This window comes from Styela clava, chromosome 12, assembly GCF_964204865.1.
Source record: "Styela clava chromosome 12, kaStyClav1.hap1.2, whole genome shotgun sequence".
NCBI classification, from domain to species: domain Eukaryota; kingdom Metazoa; phylum Chordata; class Ascidiacea; order Stolidobranchia; family Styelidae; genus Styela; species Styela clava.
Genome location: NC_135261.1, coordinates 3,993,403 through 4,014,200, shown reverse-complemented (window position 1 = coordinate 4,014,200; position 20,798 = coordinate 3,993,403). Strand labels below are relative to the sequence as shown.

General features: G+C 34.8%; 2 protein-coding genes across 3 annotated transcripts; one reads left to right on the top strand and one right to left on the bottom strand.

Annotated features, from left to right (window-relative positions):
- Nucleotides 1-44: 44 nt before the first annotated feature.
- Nucleotides 45-6,336, bottom strand: LOC120329645 (uncharacterized). Of its 2 annotated transcripts, none has more exons than XM_039396364.2 (5): nucleotides 6,207-6,336; nucleotides 5,758-5,997; nucleotides 4,719-4,853; nucleotides 3,425-3,524; nucleotides 45-2,818 (listed from the first exon to the last, which is right to left on the bottom strand). In XM_039396364.2, exons 1-5 carry the CDS (start codon nucleotides 6,250-6,252, stop codon nucleotides 2,155-2,157), a joined length of 1,185 nt encoding a protein of 394 aa, XP_039252298.2. In that variant the 5' UTR covers nucleotides 6,253-6,336; the 3' UTR covers nucleotides 45-2,154. The 2 variants fall into 2 exon arrangements, with proteins under 2 accessions (XP_039252298.2, XP_039252297.2); XM_039396363.2 differs by having other exon boundaries at nucleotides 48-2,818; nucleotides 4,719-4,955.
- Nucleotides 6,337-9,638: 3,302 nt separating this feature from the next.
- Nucleotides 9,639-14,397, top strand: LOC120329867 (uncharacterized). The gene is made up of 10 exons (XM_039396659.2): nucleotides 9,639-9,797; nucleotides 10,278-10,571; nucleotides 10,894-11,196; nucleotides 11,666-11,953; nucleotides 12,507-12,539; nucleotides 12,758-12,881; nucleotides 12,965-13,146; nucleotides 13,221-13,520; nucleotides 13,802-14,096; nucleotides 14,173-14,397. The coding sequence occupies exons 1-10, from the start codon at nucleotides 9,719-9,721 to the stop codon at nucleotides 14,189-14,191; spliced, it is 1,917 nt and encodes a 638-aa protein (XP_039252593.2). The 5' UTR covers nucleotides 9,639-9,718; the 3' UTR covers nucleotides 14,192-14,397.
- Nucleotides 14,398-20,798: the final 6,401 nt, after the last annotated feature.

Here is a 20,798-nt window from a genome sequence, read left to right as displayed (position 1 = left end):
TATGAGAGCTATTGCTGATTGCTGGCTAATTGCGTAAGAGGGTTGAAACGTTAATTTGCAAAACTAACAAATAACAAATTTTTCATTATAAATTCAGAGTCCTATTTTATTATATGCGAAGGATAATATATATATATATATGTAAAACAGAAATGACAATCATAATATATATGTAAGAGTACATGTATACATTTAAATTTGTAAAATCTATTCATACAAAATGATTTAAATTTATGAATAGCTTTTAGGATTAGTAGTTGCAACTTCGTCGAACTAGTTTTCAGAAAACACTTCGTCCATGGCGTAGGTTGTTTCCAATCTTTTTTGTTAATTAAATTCCACTTAAATCCATCCTCTCTTCACACAAAAATGTCGGCGCTCGAGAAGTGTGTGTACCAATATGGAGGTAACTAATTTTGGTCGCCTACTTTACATCAAGTTGTGTGAAGGGACGGACGCCTATAAGCAAAGGGGCACAGCTTAAGTCAGGGGTCGGCAAACTTTGTCATTAGCGGGCCAAAGTTAAAGGTTGCAAGTCGTTGGCAGGCCCACATATTTTTAGAAATAGAATTTAGAAAGTTAAAAATAGAGGGAATGGCCAATGAATCCCATTTTTTTACACATATTTCAGTTAAATTTCAAGCAGCGTTCGAAGACTGATCATTTGAATATATTCTGCGTCATTAAACCATTTGCACTGAGCATCAACTTTTTTACGTTCTGTTGCCATTTGTCTAATTATAATTAATTTATAGACTCATTAAACGAGTGATTGTGAATTATATACTTGTTAGGTCATAATATAATTTAGTGTTTCAAAACAAATTCTGTCACGTAAAGAATATAATCGTCAATACAGTTGTTTTGTTAATATAATTCAGTGAAGCGTCGCGGGCCGCATTATATTGCTCCGTGGGCCGTAGTTCGCCGGCCCCTGGCTTAAGTAGTCTATATGTGTTCATATATTAAGTATTATAGTTATAATAAAATAGCAGTATTACTACAGCAAATAATGCAAAACCCCTCCCCTAGGAACGAAAAAGTTATTTCCTGGGAAGAAGTTCTGCCGGTTGGTTGGCTTTAGTGCCCCCCGATCCCTTCAGGTACCGTGTTTATTGGCTCATCCGGGATTTAGTATACTGCGAAGGAAGGTTGTTAAAACATAGCAAGGCTGAAAATGCATAATTTCCATCGAAGCGAGAGTAAAAGTATAATTATAACAAATAACGCGTACAATACGAGCCAATGCTGAAGCAAAGTCTCTGTTTTAGTTCTCGGATTTGAAAGGTTTGTTGTTGAGTTGAAGATTCCAATTTCTTAAGTAGTATAAAAGCGAGTCACCTGGAGTTTCGTCACCCAAACGTTATCTATTCAGAGTAAAAACTGGCTTGATACCGAACTTAGTTCATTGAGAACAACGGAAGAACTTGGCAATATAACTTAAACGGAAACAGTAAACAAATCGTTAAAATATAGACAAATCTACATGATAGCACGAGTTTACAACGACTGAGTGGTAGCGAGAAAGATGCGATGATGGATACTAGACAGATAGATGCGATGCAGCAATTAAGACTTGTCGCACTCGATTGAGTAATCATATCATGTCACACTTAGCACGCGGGAACTTGAACATTTGAATTACGCAAAATATAGACAAAAAAATTCAAGGCCATGTGCCATCTTAGGTTTTGTACATATACATAAACACTTCATAAAAGGAATGAGTGACCTCCAAAATCGATGGGTACTGTGGTGGTTTTGAACAGGGAGATAGCAAGTTTGGTAATCCCGTACTCAGCTATAAGTTTGAATATTTTGTAGACCCCCCCCGCAACTTATGCAAAATTACACCCCAGTTTTAATACGAAAGATTAGCTTTTATTCGTTTAGGATTCGAGTAAAAATGATTTAAAAATCTGAATTTCTAGCGCAATCTGTAATCCTAGCCCTAAACCTTAAATAATTTTATTTTATTTGGAGCGTTTGCGGGAGTGTTCCATGCCGGCGGCCTTCTACAAAAATTCATCAGTTGTAACAAAAAAGAGTGTCATTTTGTCCCACCGCTCAGGACGGTATGATGATGTATTCTAAAGCTGTGTTGCCCATCGTTTCTTTCGTTACAATTTAGTGAGTTAATTTTGGAATCGTTAGTTAAGGTCTGTCGGCAAAGTCGTACGGATTCTCAATTACCTCCTGAGTCCCATGGTTATCGTTACGGTGAAACTCAGTAGCGACGGAGTATATATCGTCAACATGGCGATCGTCTTCTTCTATTGCGACGTTAATTTGTCCTAAGTCATCATAGTGCTGTTCTTTAGCCAAACCGTGTACCTCTGTGGCGAGTCCCCCCGGGCTTGTGACTCCCGTATCAGACTTTTTATTAACAACACTGTACATTGGCAGGTCTGTGTTTCCGCTTGCATCTGAGTTTGCGTCCGGATCGATTTTTTTCTCCTCGTTTACATTCATGCATTTGCTGACAATTTCTGGATTTAGTTCCGGGTTTGTGACACTAGAAACAGCTTTATTTTTTACGATGTCGGTTGCATCAAACTCTTCTACTGGGAGGATTTTTTGATCCTTTTTCAGTTGATCATTGTTTTCTAATTTTGACAGATCCGGATTCATTTTTGTGTAACCTGCTGCATTAGTTGCTAAATTAGATTCTAGTTCATCTTGTTTAGGTCCAACTACTTCATATTGCCTTGTTGTCTCCATATTTTCATAGGCGTACACTTCCGGGCGCAATTCCGGGTTCATCTCTTCAGTTTGGCAATTTTGGCCGTCTTGGTGTAGATTGTTTTTAACTTTTAACCTGTGATAAATTATTAAAGGTTACAGAATGAATATTGAGAAGTTTATAAATACAAATACTTATTCTGTTAGTAGCTATAAATTAGGCTTTTGGGGTTTAACTCATTGAAATCATAAAAACTTTGATATTTTTAGAAACAAAAATGCATAAAACATTAGTTACTGAATTAGATCTACATAACTTTGAAACGTTGGATCAAAGTTAAGGTGAGAAGTAGTCTGTAACATATTTATAGAGTGCCCAGGATGGCTTAAATTTAAGGCTTAATTTTTGAAAAATACAAAAGGAATTTTTGTCGATACCAAATATTGTTTTGAGCCTAACGGATGTATTAAATGAGGTAGAATTACTTAAATAATTATTGAATAAAATACACCTAACCTGGTTAGAATATATTGAGAACTGACTTCATAACAAAATTAAAATTGTGAAGGGCCTTAATGGACACCATGTATATATACATATATATAATGAAACGTACACAACTTTTGGTAAATCAATTTGTAGCAGAAAACGTTTTCAATCTATATTAATCTCTTCAAAGTCTGTATAATGATTTGAGGAATGTATGTATAAATAATAATGATACCGGAGCAGAAGAATTACCTTATTAAGCATATAATCGCAGTGACTGCCACAACTCCAAAAATTATTGTCAAAGAAAGAAGAATACTTTTTTCTGTAGGCGTATTATTTGCTTCGGTAGCTGAAATTAGAAAAGACGAATGAAACAGCTATTGATACGTTAGAACTTTGTTGCATCGCTGTTAAAACATCTAGGGTTAAATTCACATTCCCCCTATACCTCAGGGTGTAATAAATTGTGTCGACAATTACGAACTAGAATGATTCCGTTACTTTCTAATAACAGTAGCGCCATACATAGCGTGGTATAGCACTAGCACTGACTGTCCTGTTCTGACTGAAAGGAGAAGGAGAGAAGAGCGCGTCAATGAATATAAAAAAGAGTTAAAGAAAAATAAAGAAGGGAGAGAACGGGAAATGAGAGAATTAGGAAAAGAAGAAGCGAGATAAAAATGAGAGTGAGAGAGAGAAAGACGGGGCTTGAAACGAGAAAGAGAAAATAGATAAGGAGATAAAGGAAATTAGAGTGATGAAAAGGAAAGGCACAAATATACAGAAGGTTCACAAAGTCCCTCAGCGATTTCAATTTTGTTATAAAGTCAGTTCTCAGTATATCTTAGCCAAGTTTGTTGTATTTATTCAGTAATTGTTTAAGTATTTTCATCTTATTAAATACATCTGTGAGGGCCGAAACGGTGTTTGGTATCGATAAATTTCCTTTGCAATTAAAAAAATAGAACTTATGGACACCCTATATTTCTGTAACGTTTCGTCTGACCCTAATCAGACTGACCTAGCGAATTACAGAAATAAATTTGTGTTAGGGAGCAGGAACACTCTTGGATCACTTAGGATAGTTATCTTCAAACTTCCTATAGCATTCTTTCAATATACACATACGATTCCAATGTAACCAAAGCTTTGGAGATAAGTAGTTAGTGACGAAGAAACTAGAAAATTAGCCGAGTAGAGAATTGATAAAAATATTAGGAAGAGAGAGAGAGAGAGATAGAGAGAGAGAGAACAAAGACATATAAGACAAAATATTTGGTTTCTGCGAAACTAAATACTCATCCTTCTTCTGCTTGCACACTTACACAAATATATTTTTGTAACCTTCCGTCTGACAACGGTCAGACTTCCTCAGACATAACTCCTGACCTTGGCCAGACCAAACGTTACAGGAATATAATTGTGTTGCAGTGTGAATATAAAAGTGTGCAGGAGGACTCTCAAATCACTTATGGAAGAGAAAATTGTTATAAAGGCAGCAATATCAAATTAGAATATCAATACATATTGATAAAAAACTCACTTGTTTCAATTTCTGGACATTCCACATATTCGTATCCCATTTTAAATCTTTTGTCTTTCATGTGTTTATTGAAGCCGTTTGCTACGAAATTCATCGTTAAATTTTCCTTCAAAGTTGCATACCTGTTCAAGTTGCCTAAAACAATGCAGTTTTCGTAGATTTGTGACGTTTGAATTCGGCAGTGTTCCTTCTCAAGTATCACGCAGCTTCCACTTTCCATAAGTGCTAAATTTTGCCCTAATAATAGATTCAAGTCCTAAATAATCTCAGTAGATTACTCATATGTTTCATTGCACAAATCATCTATTAATCTAATTCAGTGGTTCTCAAACTTTTTAAGCCGCGCCCCCTTTAGAATTTGTCAAGTCTCGCGCCCAACCTCAACAATAACTAAGAATAAACTGCAAATAACATGTACTAAGGCAAAAGAATGTTAATTTGAAAAAACACGTGGAAAATATGTGGGTGGAACGTAAATATCCAAAATAAATGGGAATGGGGCGTGCTCCCCCGTTTGAGAACCACTGGTCTAAATTAAAAAGCCTATGTTTATTTTACCAATGCCGTGGCTATGGACATTGGATGTTCGTTGAGCAATATAGATCAAACTTGTGTTGAGATGTAATTTGAATTTTTTTTATGATTCTTGGGTGAACAGTGACCTCAGTTTAGCATGATGAAAATATTGTGTGACTATTGTGTAAATGAATATCATGGAGGAATTCAATTAACTGATGAAAAATTCAAGAATTGGTCAAATACTTTAAATTTTCTTAAGACAACATCAACTTGCTCCTTCAACAAAAACATAACAAACGATAACTATTAACAAAATTATATGTAGGCCAACTTCATGTTCTAAATCTGTGTGCTGGGAGAAACTCTATAAAAAAGAGCAAAACTGAATCAGTGATATTGGTAGCGTTTATATTTAAATTTTTATTTTAAAGAGTAATCTGTTCGAAGTCATTTGAATAAAAACTCGAACGCTTAAATTTTGCTAAATTAAAACAATAAAAATTTAACTTCAGTTTCAAACCTTGAATTGTCAAGTCTCCCAGGACAAACTTTCTTCTGTGAAAAATAAAAATCATATCCATCTCCAAAAAGCGAAGCACCAATGAGGAATTATGGGAATAAATTGGGTGTGGTAGAATCCATGTTTCGGAATTGTTACCCGTGAAGTTACCGGGATATCCCGGAGAAGTTATGTTTCCATGTCGTGAAATTAAAATTTCAACGTTGACTTGCTCTAATATGACTTCATAAACAACCAGTGCTGAAATGAAAGTTAGTTCAATATAATGAAATGGGTATTTAATGAGTATGTGTCCACTTCATTCAAAGTTGGGCTGTTGACCGTCTTATTGCCACGCCAACTATCTCATAATAGTATTATTTGGAATACATTATAAATTATAAAAAGTCGGAGATATCCAGAAATACGTAAAGTCTAGAGAACACGATGAGAATAATCTAAAAACTTACCGATGGTAAAGGATAAGTAGACAAACTTCTGAAAGTTATTCATCATCAAAGCTAGGTCACATCAAGCATATGTTGTCAAAGATTGACAGTTAAGTAATGAAGCAACCCATCCTAGGAGTAAACTAAATTTTACTGTGAAATATAAAATTAGGTTAAAATTAATTTAGGCAAATATTGAGAACCTTCAAGTTGTAATAGATTCAAAATGTCAGATCAGGTCAAAGCTACAAATTCCGATCACCGTTTTGTCACAATTATATGCAAATGCGTAAAAAAAATTTATGGCTGCTCCCTGAGTTTTTCTGATATAACAACACTGCTAAATGAAATTCATTGGATACAATATCCCAACGTTAAAAGAAATAGGTAACAAATATTTATAGGGAATAGAATGAGTACTGATACAACTTTTGGTAAAATACACAGCATGCTATATTCGGCTCGATTTAAAATAAGACGACTATTTTGCTCATCTGCTCTACGATTGCGACATTTCCTACGGCGAATTTTCCAGACACGTTGCGACATATCGAAATGGCAGATGCATGTATTCATTATATGGCATTGCTTACTGCAAATTGAACACGATAATTTACTGTGAGCTTATATACCCACGAATTCTTTTGTTAAATTAATATTCGACGTCTCTAAGTGTTTTCCTAACTAACTTGTTTACCTATTATAATACGTCTCTAGTGTTTTCCTAACATCATTATACCCCGCATTACGTCAACGGAAACTCTGGCAGCGGTGGTTATGTACTAAGGCTTGTAATGAAAACATTGCTTTGCATAGCTTGCTTTATTTTTTTGAGATTGAACATTCAAATCAGAGGGAGAACAAAACTGAAAAAAAAATTGACTTAAGCGCAAAGAATTCTACAATTTCGGTTATATACATATGTATTTCAATACAAGTCAAAAATAAAAAATTAAATTCGTGTATAATGGAGTAAAGTAAAGCGTTTGGTGCGAACTATGATATTGTCAAAAATATTATTTGCCTTAGTGTCGGTATAAATAGTGTGTGGTGTATGACAACTATGATATTTGTAGTTTGTAATATGTCTGCCCAGTAAACTCATATGATACGACTAAGCTGAACAATGGTTAAACAGTAGCATTGCCTACAAACAGTGTGTCATGAATGTATTACCAAAAATAAGGTTGCCCACTCCAAACACGCTGGCTGATAACGACTGTAGTCATACCAAGCGAAATAGTAAATAAAATATGTGATGTGAAGGCCATATATTGATTGGATTTAAGGAGTATTAGTGGGGACAATTAGTAATGAGTTTAGCAACCATCAGAAAATATGATATAGTAATCATACATATATTATCCTTCGTTTTTATGCACTACACATACTTAAGTGCACATACGGTTTTAGTGTGCCAATTTCAACACCTCATTAACGCTTAAACAAACAAAGTTCAATCTTCAAATATTCTCCTATTGTCCATTATGTGACCATTCCCGAACACAAATATTTAGTAAAAGCACTAATACATTTGTTTAAAATTCACGAATGATATTGAAATAATAATAACTTTATTGTTTGTGAGTCCATATGGGTTCATTTTTTCTCGTACAGTTACAGATTTAAATGAATAATTATGAAACTATGAGATTATTAAGCTGAGTCAGTGTTAAATTTTGTTATATTTTTATTTTTTTCTCATCGACATAAATTTGTAGATAAACTGTATAGTAATTTTAAGTTTCACCCAGCGCTAATTTAGGAAATAATATATAAATAAAGTATAATGAACATAAGAATATATAGAATCTCCTTTGTGCTTGACATGTCGTAAGGTACTTGTATCAGATGACTATGTCTTGAGCATTTCTTTTTATGTCCACATCCTCTTTAACATATGTTTTGAGATTAAGAGCGAACTCTTCTCATTAACTATATTGCGGGATAAAAATAGTCGAACGACTGGGCCGAAGGCGACATCAAACTAAGATTATATTTCTGTTATTAGGCGAAATAATGACGCACGCATTACGCAAGGTATGAAAATCACTTCTTGATTTACACGACGTCACTTTATGATTAATAATATGACGTTGTAAATTTTATGCGGTTTCGAAAATATGTTTTTATTATTTTCGTTCACCGGTTTCGATGTTATCAATGTTGATATCTGCAAACCTATTGAATTGTGTGAAGATTCGTGATTTACTTTTATAAACACCACATCATGTGTCCGCATAAATATTGAAATTGCTGTTTCATACTTTCGATCCCAATATGGTATTACATAACCATAAACGTATATGATTCGTATAGAAATCTGGAAAGCACCGTTCTATATCCTACTCCCTGCACATTATACTCAATTTATTACTCTCTGGTCAAGACTGTGGGTATGAAATAGATTTTAAACCAGGGGTGTTCATTCTTTAATACAGGATGGCCAGACACAAAGAACTGAGTTAAACCGCGGGCCTTTGTGAGCTGCATTTGGGACGGTTGCACACCCCTATTCTAAACCATGTCAATTCAGTGATCACTGATCATATTAACTTAAAGGAAAAAGATATTATTTGTGTTTTCGTTGGTAAGAATAAGTAGTTAGGTCACTGACTTAAGAACTTAGGTATCATAGCATTTCTACCACGCCACCGTGAGATATTACTGGGCACAGATTGATACAATATAATACAGAGAAATAAATATAAACTTGGATTACGTTAAAACCGACTAAAAAGTAGGGCGGCCATAATTCAATTTTTAGTGAATATTGGTTTCGAAAACAACTAGGTCTGATAGATAAACTACACTAAATTTAGCAGTAGTTGCAAAATAGTAAAAGATTAGGTGTTATCCGGTTTTGACTAAGCACTATTACGTCACGTAAATTCCCCGCCTCATTTTTGATTGATCGATTGACCTTGAAACGACTGATCACTTCTCAACAGACTATGACGTCATTTACCTTGCGGTAATATCGGACGGCATCTACAATAAAATTTTAATCGCTCGAAATGTATATATAATGACAACCAGAATGAGAGTTATTAAACAGATTTCAGATAGGCAAACAATATTTACTATTGTCAGAAACGTATAAAATGACAAAAGGGAATTGAATGAATGTAAAGATTATACTAAGATCTATGAATGAATTTAATTTCTGTATCTTATATTTTTTTAGGTAAATAGCAGAGACCTATCTTAAAACAGAACTGCGGACTATCAGCGCGTGAAGAGTGTAAAATAAAATATTCAATACTGTGCGCATAGCGTTACAACAATATCGGTCAATTTTCCAATTCAAGCTGTTTTTTTTTTTAAATATTGTGCACTTTTTATTTTGTGTATAAATAATATTCCATACAATAACTTGTTGCTTTATACACGAATATGCAATATCACGGACCATTACCCATGGGTTTTAATCAAAAATATTATTATTTCAGTGTATTTTTACACATTTTTCTAATCACCTCTTCACTTTCAGAAAATATAGGCGTTTACAATTATTAAATACTTACTCGACGATGAAATCGATGACGGCATGCGTTACTCTTCTACTGTATTACTTATTCTTCATTTCACAAGTTAGCTCCTTCAAAGATTGTAAGTGAAATTTGTCTATGTTCCTCTTTTATATTTTTAAAATTGAATGAATTTAGCAACGTTACATGAATATCAGTATGGAATAATAACACTAGTAGTAGAAATTACACACGAAACACATGAAAATGAATAAAAAATTTGTTTTCCGTGTATTTAAAATTTATCAAAATTTATATTAATAAATATATTGCGCGATAGAAATTTAATTTTTAAATTTAAATTGTACGTAAGCTTAATTTGTGCGACCGGTTCCTATGTTTCGTAACGTAACGATTTTCGCAAAATTTGTCGAAATCATTAGTTGATTGATAATTGCAAAGTGAAAATTTTCTGATAGAAATGCACTGTACTGTAAAAATCCATTAAAGCTATTTATTTTCAGTGCTTTTGAATTTATTAAAAGTGGTATCAATACAATTTTAAAGATATATTCTTTGTTAATTAAACAGAAATTCAATTTTCCCTTATTTTATATTTTAGATGTACTTCGAGATCTTGGCTGTTGGCAAGACAAAGGTGCCAGAGCGATTCCCAGCATTGAAACAAAACTACACGGTTCTTATAAATCACGTGTGAATGCTATTCAGCAATGCGCGCACGCAGCTGAAATTTTAGGATATTCTGTATTTGCTATCCAAGATGGAGGATGGTGTGCTTCAGGATCAGCTGCTTTCAAAACTTACACAAAGTATGGACCTTCAGATAAATGTAAAAGCGACGGAAAAGGAGGACCATGGGCCAATCAAGTTTACGAAATTGATACTGTTTTGAAAGGTTAGTTGAACGCATTTTTGTTAAAAATCCCCTTTTTTGTTTAAACCAGGGTTCCCCAATCGAGGAGGTTTTGCTTGTAATTTGATATCTGTATTCATTTACCACGTATGCTCACACACATTATAAAATATTCAATCTGTACAAACGCTAGATTATTAGTTGTGTGCATCACTATCTAATGATCCATTAGATATTGGGAAAAAAACGGAATCGGAGATTTATACATAGTGATGGGTGACTGTAGAGTTCCTATCTATCCTAATGAGAGATATATGTGATAAACTTAGTTTGTAATAACTGACTTGAACAATTTTTTTTGCAGTGCAATATAGGCCGGTTGGCTGCTTCAAAGACACTGGGAAAAGAGCGATTGCTACTGTTGAGAAACGTTATGTTGATCTTCATGATAATTATCAACATCGACAGGATGCAATAGGAAAATGTGCGAGAATCGCGGCTTCTCTTGGAAACAGTGTTTTCGCGCTGCAAAACGGGGGATGGTGTGCTACCTCGTCTTCTGCGTCTTCCACTCACAATAAATACGGTTACTCGCAAGACTGTCAGGATCACGGAAAGGGAGGTCCTTGGGCAAATGCCGTTTATGAGATTACTTCTGTTGAAAAAAGTAAGATACTTAATTGATGGAGTTATTTAAGCAAATACTTCTTAATTTCATTGCCAAAGTAAAATAATTGTGGCAACTCGTTGTTGTTGTTGTTGTCGTTTTATGGCGCTAATAACTTCAGTAGTCTTTTGATCAATTCGAATTAAAAATCCTATTCTAACACAGTATACAATATTCACGAATAACTTGTTCATAATTTAATTGGCGCTTTCCAAACTCAATCCACATCCAAAATATAATAACCAAATGGCAAGCATCGAAGTTTCATTTTCAAATTTCTTATAAGTTACTGATTGCATCTCCTGCCTTATTCCGTACTGTACTGGATGTGTCTGCTACTGCTAAATATAATTTATCTAGCGGTATGCACAGTACTAACGCTGATATTACACAGTAGCCTATTATAAAATTATATATTAATTACATATTATTGTATAAAAATCCTAATTATTTTCTTTTAATTTTTCAGTCACACTTGAACGTCTCGGCTGTTTCGCCGACAAAGAAAGTCGATCGCTACCTTTCTTGGAAAGGCCTGAAATATTAGGCGGTGAATACCAGAAAAGACCTCAAGCCATTGAACAATGCGTAAGATATGCTTCGGGATTGGGACATCTCATCGTTGGAATTCAAAATGGCGGTTCTTGCATGGCAGGAACTCATTATGCAAAGTATGGAGCATCAACGAATTGTAAATCGAATTCGAAAGGTGGATCATGGGCAAATGAAGTTTTCAAAATAGATATTAAAAAGCTCGGTAAGATATACTATTTAATCCAACCATAAATAACCGTTTTTTTAGGTTTAGGCTGTCTGTTGATGGGCGCTAGATGATTCCAGTCACTTCTTTGCACCGTTTTTTTATTGGCCTTTTTATTGTATGATTGAACACGGAGTGAGCATAGGGATAGTTTCGATAACGATAACAATAATTCTTGGAGTTGTTATGCCCAATGTTTCTCAGCTTTACATTACATAAATTTGGAAAAATTCGCTAAACCAATACTATTATTTTCAAATTTTACTGATTCTTTGAGAACCAATATTTCTGTCAGAAATTTGTTGTTTTATTTTGTATGAAGAGCAACATCATATTTCTAGACCAACTCCGTATTTCTTATCCAACAATCTTTTCATCAAATTCGGTGCTCTCTGGCATGACCGAACCAGCACCGATGCATTACAATTTTATTCGCATATTTTAGCTTTAGCATTGTTTTTTATAAATGTAGATTTGCTTTGCCTTATGGCATGATCTACGTCATTTCTTATAACAGAAAAATAATTTTCAAAATGATTTATTTTTGCAGAAACCGGATTTCCAAGACTTCCTAGACATGAAGGTATGTACTTTACCAATATATGAATATTACGAATTCGATTAAAAAGAGTGAATGCTAAATCTTTCAGTCAAAACACAACATGCGAATATGGCCAAATCAGCGTCTCATAGCTGGATATCATACTCAGATGTTAACAAGACTCATTTAGTGGTCTAAAGTTTTCGTTATTAAAATTTAAAAAGTTGCATCAAAAATACCAGAAATATTTCTTTGGACAGAATATTACCTGAACAATCTGGGTTGCTGGACTGACAAAGAAAATCGTGCTATTCCAGTTGGTTTAGAAGGAACCAATTCTATTTTGATCGGTGAATACCAGAAAAGAAAGGATGCTATTAGAAGGTAAATTGATACTGAAAGTTTATAATAACATCATGGACGATGTAGATGTAACTTAGTGTCTCATGTGCAATAATTTGTTTCAGATGTGCTCAAGCAGCTATGGCGCGCGGATATAACATTATCGGAGTACAGAATGGGGGCCAATGTTGGACTGGAGTAAACGCTCGAAACACTTATAGAAAATATGGACTTTCTAATAAATGCTCAAATGGCAAAGGTGGGAACTGGGCAAATGAAGTTTATGAAATCAACACAATATGGGATCGTAAGTATTGTGATGTTAAAAAACATTGATTCCGTGGAGTTGACACAAAAAAAATCATTTGTTGAATTTTACAGCAAATTTCAGCGGGCTCGGATGTTTTAGAGATACATCAGCGAGAGCTATTTCCACCATTGAAACTATGAACCCATTACTGAATGGAGAGTATCAAAAAAGATCCGATTCTGTACGAAAATGCGCCAGAGTTTCGGCTAGTTTTGGTCACACTGTATTTGCCATCCAAAATGGAGGATATTGTCAGAGTTCAGCAAACGCTGGTTCGACGTACGCGAGGTTCGGCCGAGCGGATAACTGTGGAAGAGGAAAGGGCGGTTCATGGGCGATGTCAGTCTACAAGATTTCAGATGCAATGGACTGTAAGTTTGGTTTCATAAAATCTAGCACTGCACTGCAAACTTAATTGTAAGTGTAATGTTAAATGCAAATTTGCAATTGTAAGCAAGATATGTACTCCCATCAGACAAGTATATTCAGTAATAATTTAAGATTTAAAAGTTAAGAAGGTAAAAGCCGTAATAAACCGTCATGATAACAAAATTTGACTTCATATTACCTAGTTTCCATAACTAGAGCCTTCTTCCTCAGTGTGCTAGTTGTTTTATCAATGCTGTAACTATTCTTTTGTCTAACTTTACAGTTTACATCAAAAGTCGAGGATGTTGGGCAGATGATGCTTTCCGTACTATTCCAACAGTCGAGAGCAATGGACCAGAATTCATGAGTCAACCTGATTATAAGAAAAGAGAAGATGCTTTAGGGAAATGCGCTCGTTATGCTCGTTCCAGGGGATTTAGATATTTTGCTCTTCAAGATGGCGGATATTGTTCAGCCTCAATTGACGCTGAAAATACATACAGGCGAATTGGACCTTCTCAAAAATGCAGAAATGATGGTAAAGGAGGACCTTGGGCTAATCAAGTGTACGAAATTGTGTAAGTTGGCTCAAGCATTAAGTTTTTTTTTTTTTTTAAACTTATCAATTAAAAGTTATTTCTTTTTTTTCCACAGGCCGCAGAAGTTAGCTTGAATTGATCAATATAATATTGACAAAGAAAGCAAGAAAATTTCATCACCGACAACTGTTCAATCTTATTATGGCAGTTTAGAGCATAATTGTTGATGTATTATCTCGGAATTACGTCTAAAATTTTAAATTATTGTAAACGTCTTATTTGTGAATAACACATTACGAAGTATGTGAATTAACAAAAATAAAACATGTAACACTTAAAATGTTTCAATGTTATTTGACTTTATTTTTTCTGGTCAATTCGTTGATGCCATGACTTATCGATGATTCTAAGTTGATCAAAACACACTCGTCATTGTGGTGGGCACTCGGTGTTTCAGTCTAGTCTATCGATGCGCTCAGAGGTTCTAACCTGTCTACATAACACTTTCGATGCCAAGGACGTATCTATACGTCATTCAAAAAAGAAATAGTTTAATAGATAGAAGAAGGTCGAGTTCAGGTATTTGTCATCTTTTTCTCTTCTCTCTCTCCTCTCTTGTTGCCAAGTTGGGGGGAAAGAATGACGTCGTCAGGTAATCGCGCCATTCAAAAAATACCACGAAGGAAGGAGCGTCTGCCATTAAGTAAATTATCAACTTGCTTAGCATGACCGATGTACCTATTAACTGCAAATAATGATCGAAAATTTGTATGAGACCGATTGACGCCAACACACCTGGTTTCAACTTTTTCCGATGAAATGATTGAAAGGTGTAAGAGATCATGTTATCAAGCATGTTACGAAGATGTAGAAAAACATGACGCAGTCCAACGTTACTAAACCGGGAAAGAATTTGAATGTTTGTATATGCATGTTTAGCATTATTGTAATTCATGCATGATAATCTATTCAAATTGTTTAAAAAACAGAGTACAAGTTGCGCATATCATAAGTAAATGATTTATAAAATGTTCAACTTTTTGATACCTGATGATGATGATTGATTGATGATTGACGTCTTTGAGCGAAGTTGCTCTCTCTATCGGCAGGACGGTAGAATAATTTGAAATTTTGGTATTTTTGAACGTTTATAACTTTTTAACAATTTTGGGAAACGAATTGACGGACATCTAAAACGGAAGCAAATTTTGTCGTCCTGGGAGGTAAATAAAATGTTACAGTTTGGATAAAAGGTTTGCCAAAAAGTGAGAAATTGATTTTAGTCGGAACATATTTTTTTCTACTTGTCAGTGAGATATGATCCGAGATATATTTTTTTGTGGGAAATATATTACCAATAACACAGAGCTTCTCGTATGCTGTCAGCTGATACTTGAATTACATCCGTAGCTATTGTATAACCATAATTATAGCAAAATATGCAATCCTGCATTTTTGTGTCGGATGCACAAGTTCAATAAGCGGCCATGACGTACCGATTACGTAGCTACGCAATAGCGATTACGTGATTGGCGTCACGAAGACGGGATTACGTGCAGCCGAGACGAGTTGCGTCGAAAATTGCGTAAGATAACAATCACGGAAAATTGTGTGTTCACGTTCTCGACAGGAAATCAACTGACGAGATTCGATAAAACTTTAACCATTTTTACCATGTCATCTTTGAAACACCGAATGCGTAAAATGAATGTAGAAATTACACTTGGAAATGGTTCGTTTGCACGCCAATATTCGTTTAAATATCAACTTGCAAAAAATATCAGATTGTATGAAATGTTAGCCTAGGCAAGTAAAGACTTTGAATTTCATCGTTTACTGACTGAAAATCAAATCTGAAATCTCGCCTGACGAAAACTCAAGAGTAATACTGTGATACAAACGCACCTGAAATGTATTACACATGTTTCGGTGTTTTTCGATTCTCGTTGTATCTGTACGTAGCAATCTCGTTATCGCTTACTATTCAATTTCTGTATATAAAAATTATAGAGTTTGTCTTGTAAGATTCACTAGGACTTGGCAATCTTTATTATTTGGATTAAAGAATGTGAATGACTTCAGCTATCCCTAATCTAGAAGGCAGATTTTCATGCAAGCAGCCTGCAACTCCTACCGCGTTGTGAATAGAAAGAACTATATAACATGCACAACATGATAGGACGTCCATTATAGTCTCATATTCTTTATTGTTTTGTTATGTACTGATAAACCAGTATTTGTTTTATGTCCTTTTGGTGCTGATACGAGTTTATGGGGCTTGAGTTTTTTTTTTTTTGTCTTCTGTTTTCTATGAGGTTTGAGCTGACAGTCAAATTTAACGCTACACACATATAATACGTAACATCGGGTTAAATAATGATCTTGCACGGACAATTTGAATGACAACATCTCGGCGTTACGTGTTTGCAAATATCAATACGCTCTGTTGCACCTGCGTGATAAACGTAATAGCGTGCGTGACGTGACGAAGCATTTCGCCGACGAAAACGTCAGGTTGACGTAGCGACGCAGTCAAAGCTACAAAAAATCAAATATATTTGGCTATAAGATTTGAATGGCTCATCATACAATCGTTGCGAAAGTGTCCATAGAAAGACATTTAAATCATCCAGGTATATTATCGATTTAATATGTGGCTATGTAATGTAAACTATATCTGAATGCACGATAGCATTCTATTTTATTTCAAATGTCACGCAATGTAAATAAATATATTCGAAATATTTGTTGTATTATTGATTATTGATAGGGCTCCGAGAAAATTTAGCATGAGAGAGCAATTCCGACAAGATACGCATGCGTAGGTGGGTCCTTTCACCTACGACTGATGTGTCGGAATGAACGAAAACTCATGACACCACTAGGTTCGCCCCCTCACGATCAATTAAAACAGTGTTTCCCAACCCGAGTCCGCGGTCTCAAATGAGTCCGCGAAGCGTTTGAATGAGTCCGCAACGAGCCAGAAATTCACTGCGGGCCGCAAACGTTTTTGCAAAAGGTAACTATCAGCCAAGTTACGATTTACGTCAAAATTCACATAAAACATAAAAAGCAAGTTTATTCACATAACATTATTCAAGTCAATTATTACGAGTTACTGAGTATGGCTGGGCATATATTCGAATATTCAACTATTAGAATAGCAATTCACTATTCGAAAATTTGGTAACAGGTGACACGACAGGTCGAAACGATTGGATTTCACAACTCACTTGCGAATTTTCGACGGCGACGAAAACCCGAGCACACACGTGGTATTTCTCGCGAGTTCGAAAAACGAGAAATAATTTTTTTTTAGTAGGTGGTAATGGTGGCAACCCAAATTTTCTAAATTGAAAAGCGGCAATACAAAAAACTGAAAATAAAACGGAGAACACCATAGCTTTTGTTTTATAAGTGTACGCGATCGATTGAAAACGCTTCTTTAGACATTGCAAATCGCAAAATTTCGGGTGATACTGTAGTATTATGTGTACCAGGGCGTTTTCCCTTAGGCTTCCACATTGGTACGTACAGTACTGGAGCGCCATAAGTGTTGTACGAACAGCTCAGTTTTGTTGAATTCACAAAAATACGAATCAAAACAAAATATAATCGGGCACATTACCACGCATTTTTGTGTCCACGTATTGTCATGATATTTTCTGATTGGTATTGCTTTTATTTCGTCAACACAACCACAGATAAAAATGATTACCATTAAATTAATAATAAAGTGAGGCGGTATTTTTTATTTACAAATATACTTTAAATATATTTTTAATAAGAACTAAATCATGTTGTACTTTCTGGAAATTTATAGCAGATAGTAGGATTTTTCTAACGACGATAATAAATTTGCAAGATCTCTAAGAATATGTATCAAAACTAAATATAATCGGGCAATATGTTAGCAGATTGCAATGGCATTGTCGTAAGTCGACTCAACGGCGAATTACCAGGAACACAATTAAAATAGAAAGACATTTTAAATTCTCGTCGTTGTCATGGATTGAATATAGTGCGATAGATGAAGCCATTATACATTAAAAAAATCGACTCTGCTTACGGACGCGTAACTGCGCGAAATTCCGATTGCGTTTATTGCAACCGTTCGTGTGAAGAAGCAATAAAACCAAACACAACGGAATTTGAACGCTGAATTAAAAACTAAATACGAGAAAGAATAAATAGGAGAGAACTCTCTCATTTTCACCTTGGCACGGAACGATAAAATTAAAAAAACTGATTGTGGCATCGAAACTTCCATTATTACTTCCATTATCTTATAACAGACATATATTTTTTGAAACCATATTTATTTAATTTTGCAGAAACCGGACTTCCAAGACTTCCTAAACACGAAGGAGCGTGTTTTATCGATGTAATATTTATACCAGATATGATATTAAATAACAAATAAATGTTTGCAATTTTGTACTTTTGCGACCCAATAGTGGGTCGCGACCCATAGGTTGGGAACCGCTGCTCTATATATATACCACATTGAGTGCGATCGGGAAATGATAGTGTATGATAGGGGCCACATAAATGCCAGCAATATCGCAAAACTAGTAAAAAAAATTTTTACGTGTGGTTTAAGAGTTTTATGTAAGTGAATATTATAGCCCAATTAAGATAGTGAGACAGTTAAATCAGATCCTGCAATGCATCGACGAAGGTTGTCATGAACACATTCTAAAATTCGATAACAAAATGTAGTAAGATCTGAGCTGAATTGATATGTAAAGTCAAGTTCTGTCTCACGTTTGATGATTATTGTGAGATTTTTGTAAAATACGTTTAACAGACTTTAAAACAAAGTAATAAATATTTTTATCCAAAATTTGTTGGTGCTTCAAAACTTTTTAGTTATCAAGAATCCGATACTGCTTGTTGAACACTTAATCGTTTCCTATTTATAGACTTAATTGCTTATATATTATAGTATTGTGTAGATATTTCCGCTACTATCTATACCAGCGTTTCCCAAACTTTTTTGGCCACTGAACACTTACGAATTTTATCTCGCTCCGCGTAACAACAAAGAATAAAGGGGTAAAATTGATAAAAAAAAATGGTGTAATACAGCGATTTTCAAAGTGGGCGCCGCGGCCTACTAGTGCGCCGTTGGGGGTTGATAAATGTGCTGCGAAAACTAACAGAATTGTGTTAAACATAACTAAAATATGATTGAATAGTGTACATATTGTATTTATTATGTTGTTTCCTTGTTTCTGATTTTAAATGCTGTGTATAAGAATCGATAAATTTCATTTACCTTTCTTTGCCGACGGTTACGAAAATGCCACTACCCGCAAATCGTTAGTCCGCTTTAGGTAGATGGTGAAACAATATTGAACGGTCACCAGTTGGGCGACAACTTTACGACGTCGATTATCCCTTTCCCACGGATCACCCGGAAGACGCTCGCGAAATAATAGTGTTCCGCGGAACACAGTTTGGGGAACGCTGATCTAGACGTTAGATTGGTGTGCCAAATTGAAGGATTTGATAAATGGAAATCGTTTTATGCTCAAATGCATTAAACATATATCAAACTAAACTTTTCAATAGAGTCAAAATACCCAATTTGTGTTTTTTTGTCATGTAGCTAGCAATAGTGCGATTTTGCATCTATGGTTAATTAAATGGATCAAACTTAAATTCTCCCATCTTTTGATCACACCTACATTTATGACACTTGATTAAAAATTCACAAATGTTGTCAAAGCCAGAAAAGGAGTTATCACCATGCTCACAAAAAGGGTGTCTGAGCGGTTGCTAAACCCCAGATTGTTGTTTCAACGTCAGGTTATTTCCCAATACCCCATTTTACAAAAATAATCTAACTAGTCGATAACTGGAAAATCATCAATTATCAGCTGGCGAATAAGTTATGGAGTCATGTTAAGTTTGAAGTAATATTTAAGGTGAGATATTTAGAGAGTTAGAATTGGAGCCAGGCCTAATTCTGTATGGTTATTGATGATCAGAAAGGCAATTAGGTTCATCAAAGTTTTAGACGAAAGGAGTGGTTAGAAATCTGGCGAGGTTTGGGGCTGTAGTCATAATTGGATGACAAGGAGATTGATTTGAGGGTAGTGATGATACCAGTTAGGTAGACGAGTTTCTGTGACACGGGGTAGTAGAAATGGCTTAGGTTTTGGTGACGGAGGTAGATTGATGAAATTAGAGATTTCAGGGGGTTGGATATAGGCGAGATTTGAGAGAATAAGTGGCAAGTTAAGCAGTAGTGGAATTCAAAATGTTAATACGAGGTTTTCTTTCGTATCAAACTTACAACAAGTTCCCTCATTTCAGAAAACAATTTTGCAATGTGGAATTGTTCGCTATATATACAAAAATCGATAGAAAATAGTTCCATTCTTCAAATATAATGATTGATAATTATTTTATCGTTCTATTTCGATATTTTTGATTGACTTTGAGATCTCGAATCTCAAAAAATTACGTCTATAAATGTACGTCATATTCACTATAGTCTATCTTTATGTTACTACGCAGGCTAGCTTTAAAAAGTCACGCTTCCAATAAGGCTAATCGCCGGCTCAAGAACGAGTTCGTTTATCATCACACAATTCCAAAAAAGTGTTCGCTCGATTCCTCAAAATCCAACCAATTCTCGAACCCCTCCAACGTGTGATAAGATCATATGACAATAGCGCACGACATCAAAGAAATTCCCAGAACTATGAATTCGAATAACATTGAGACATA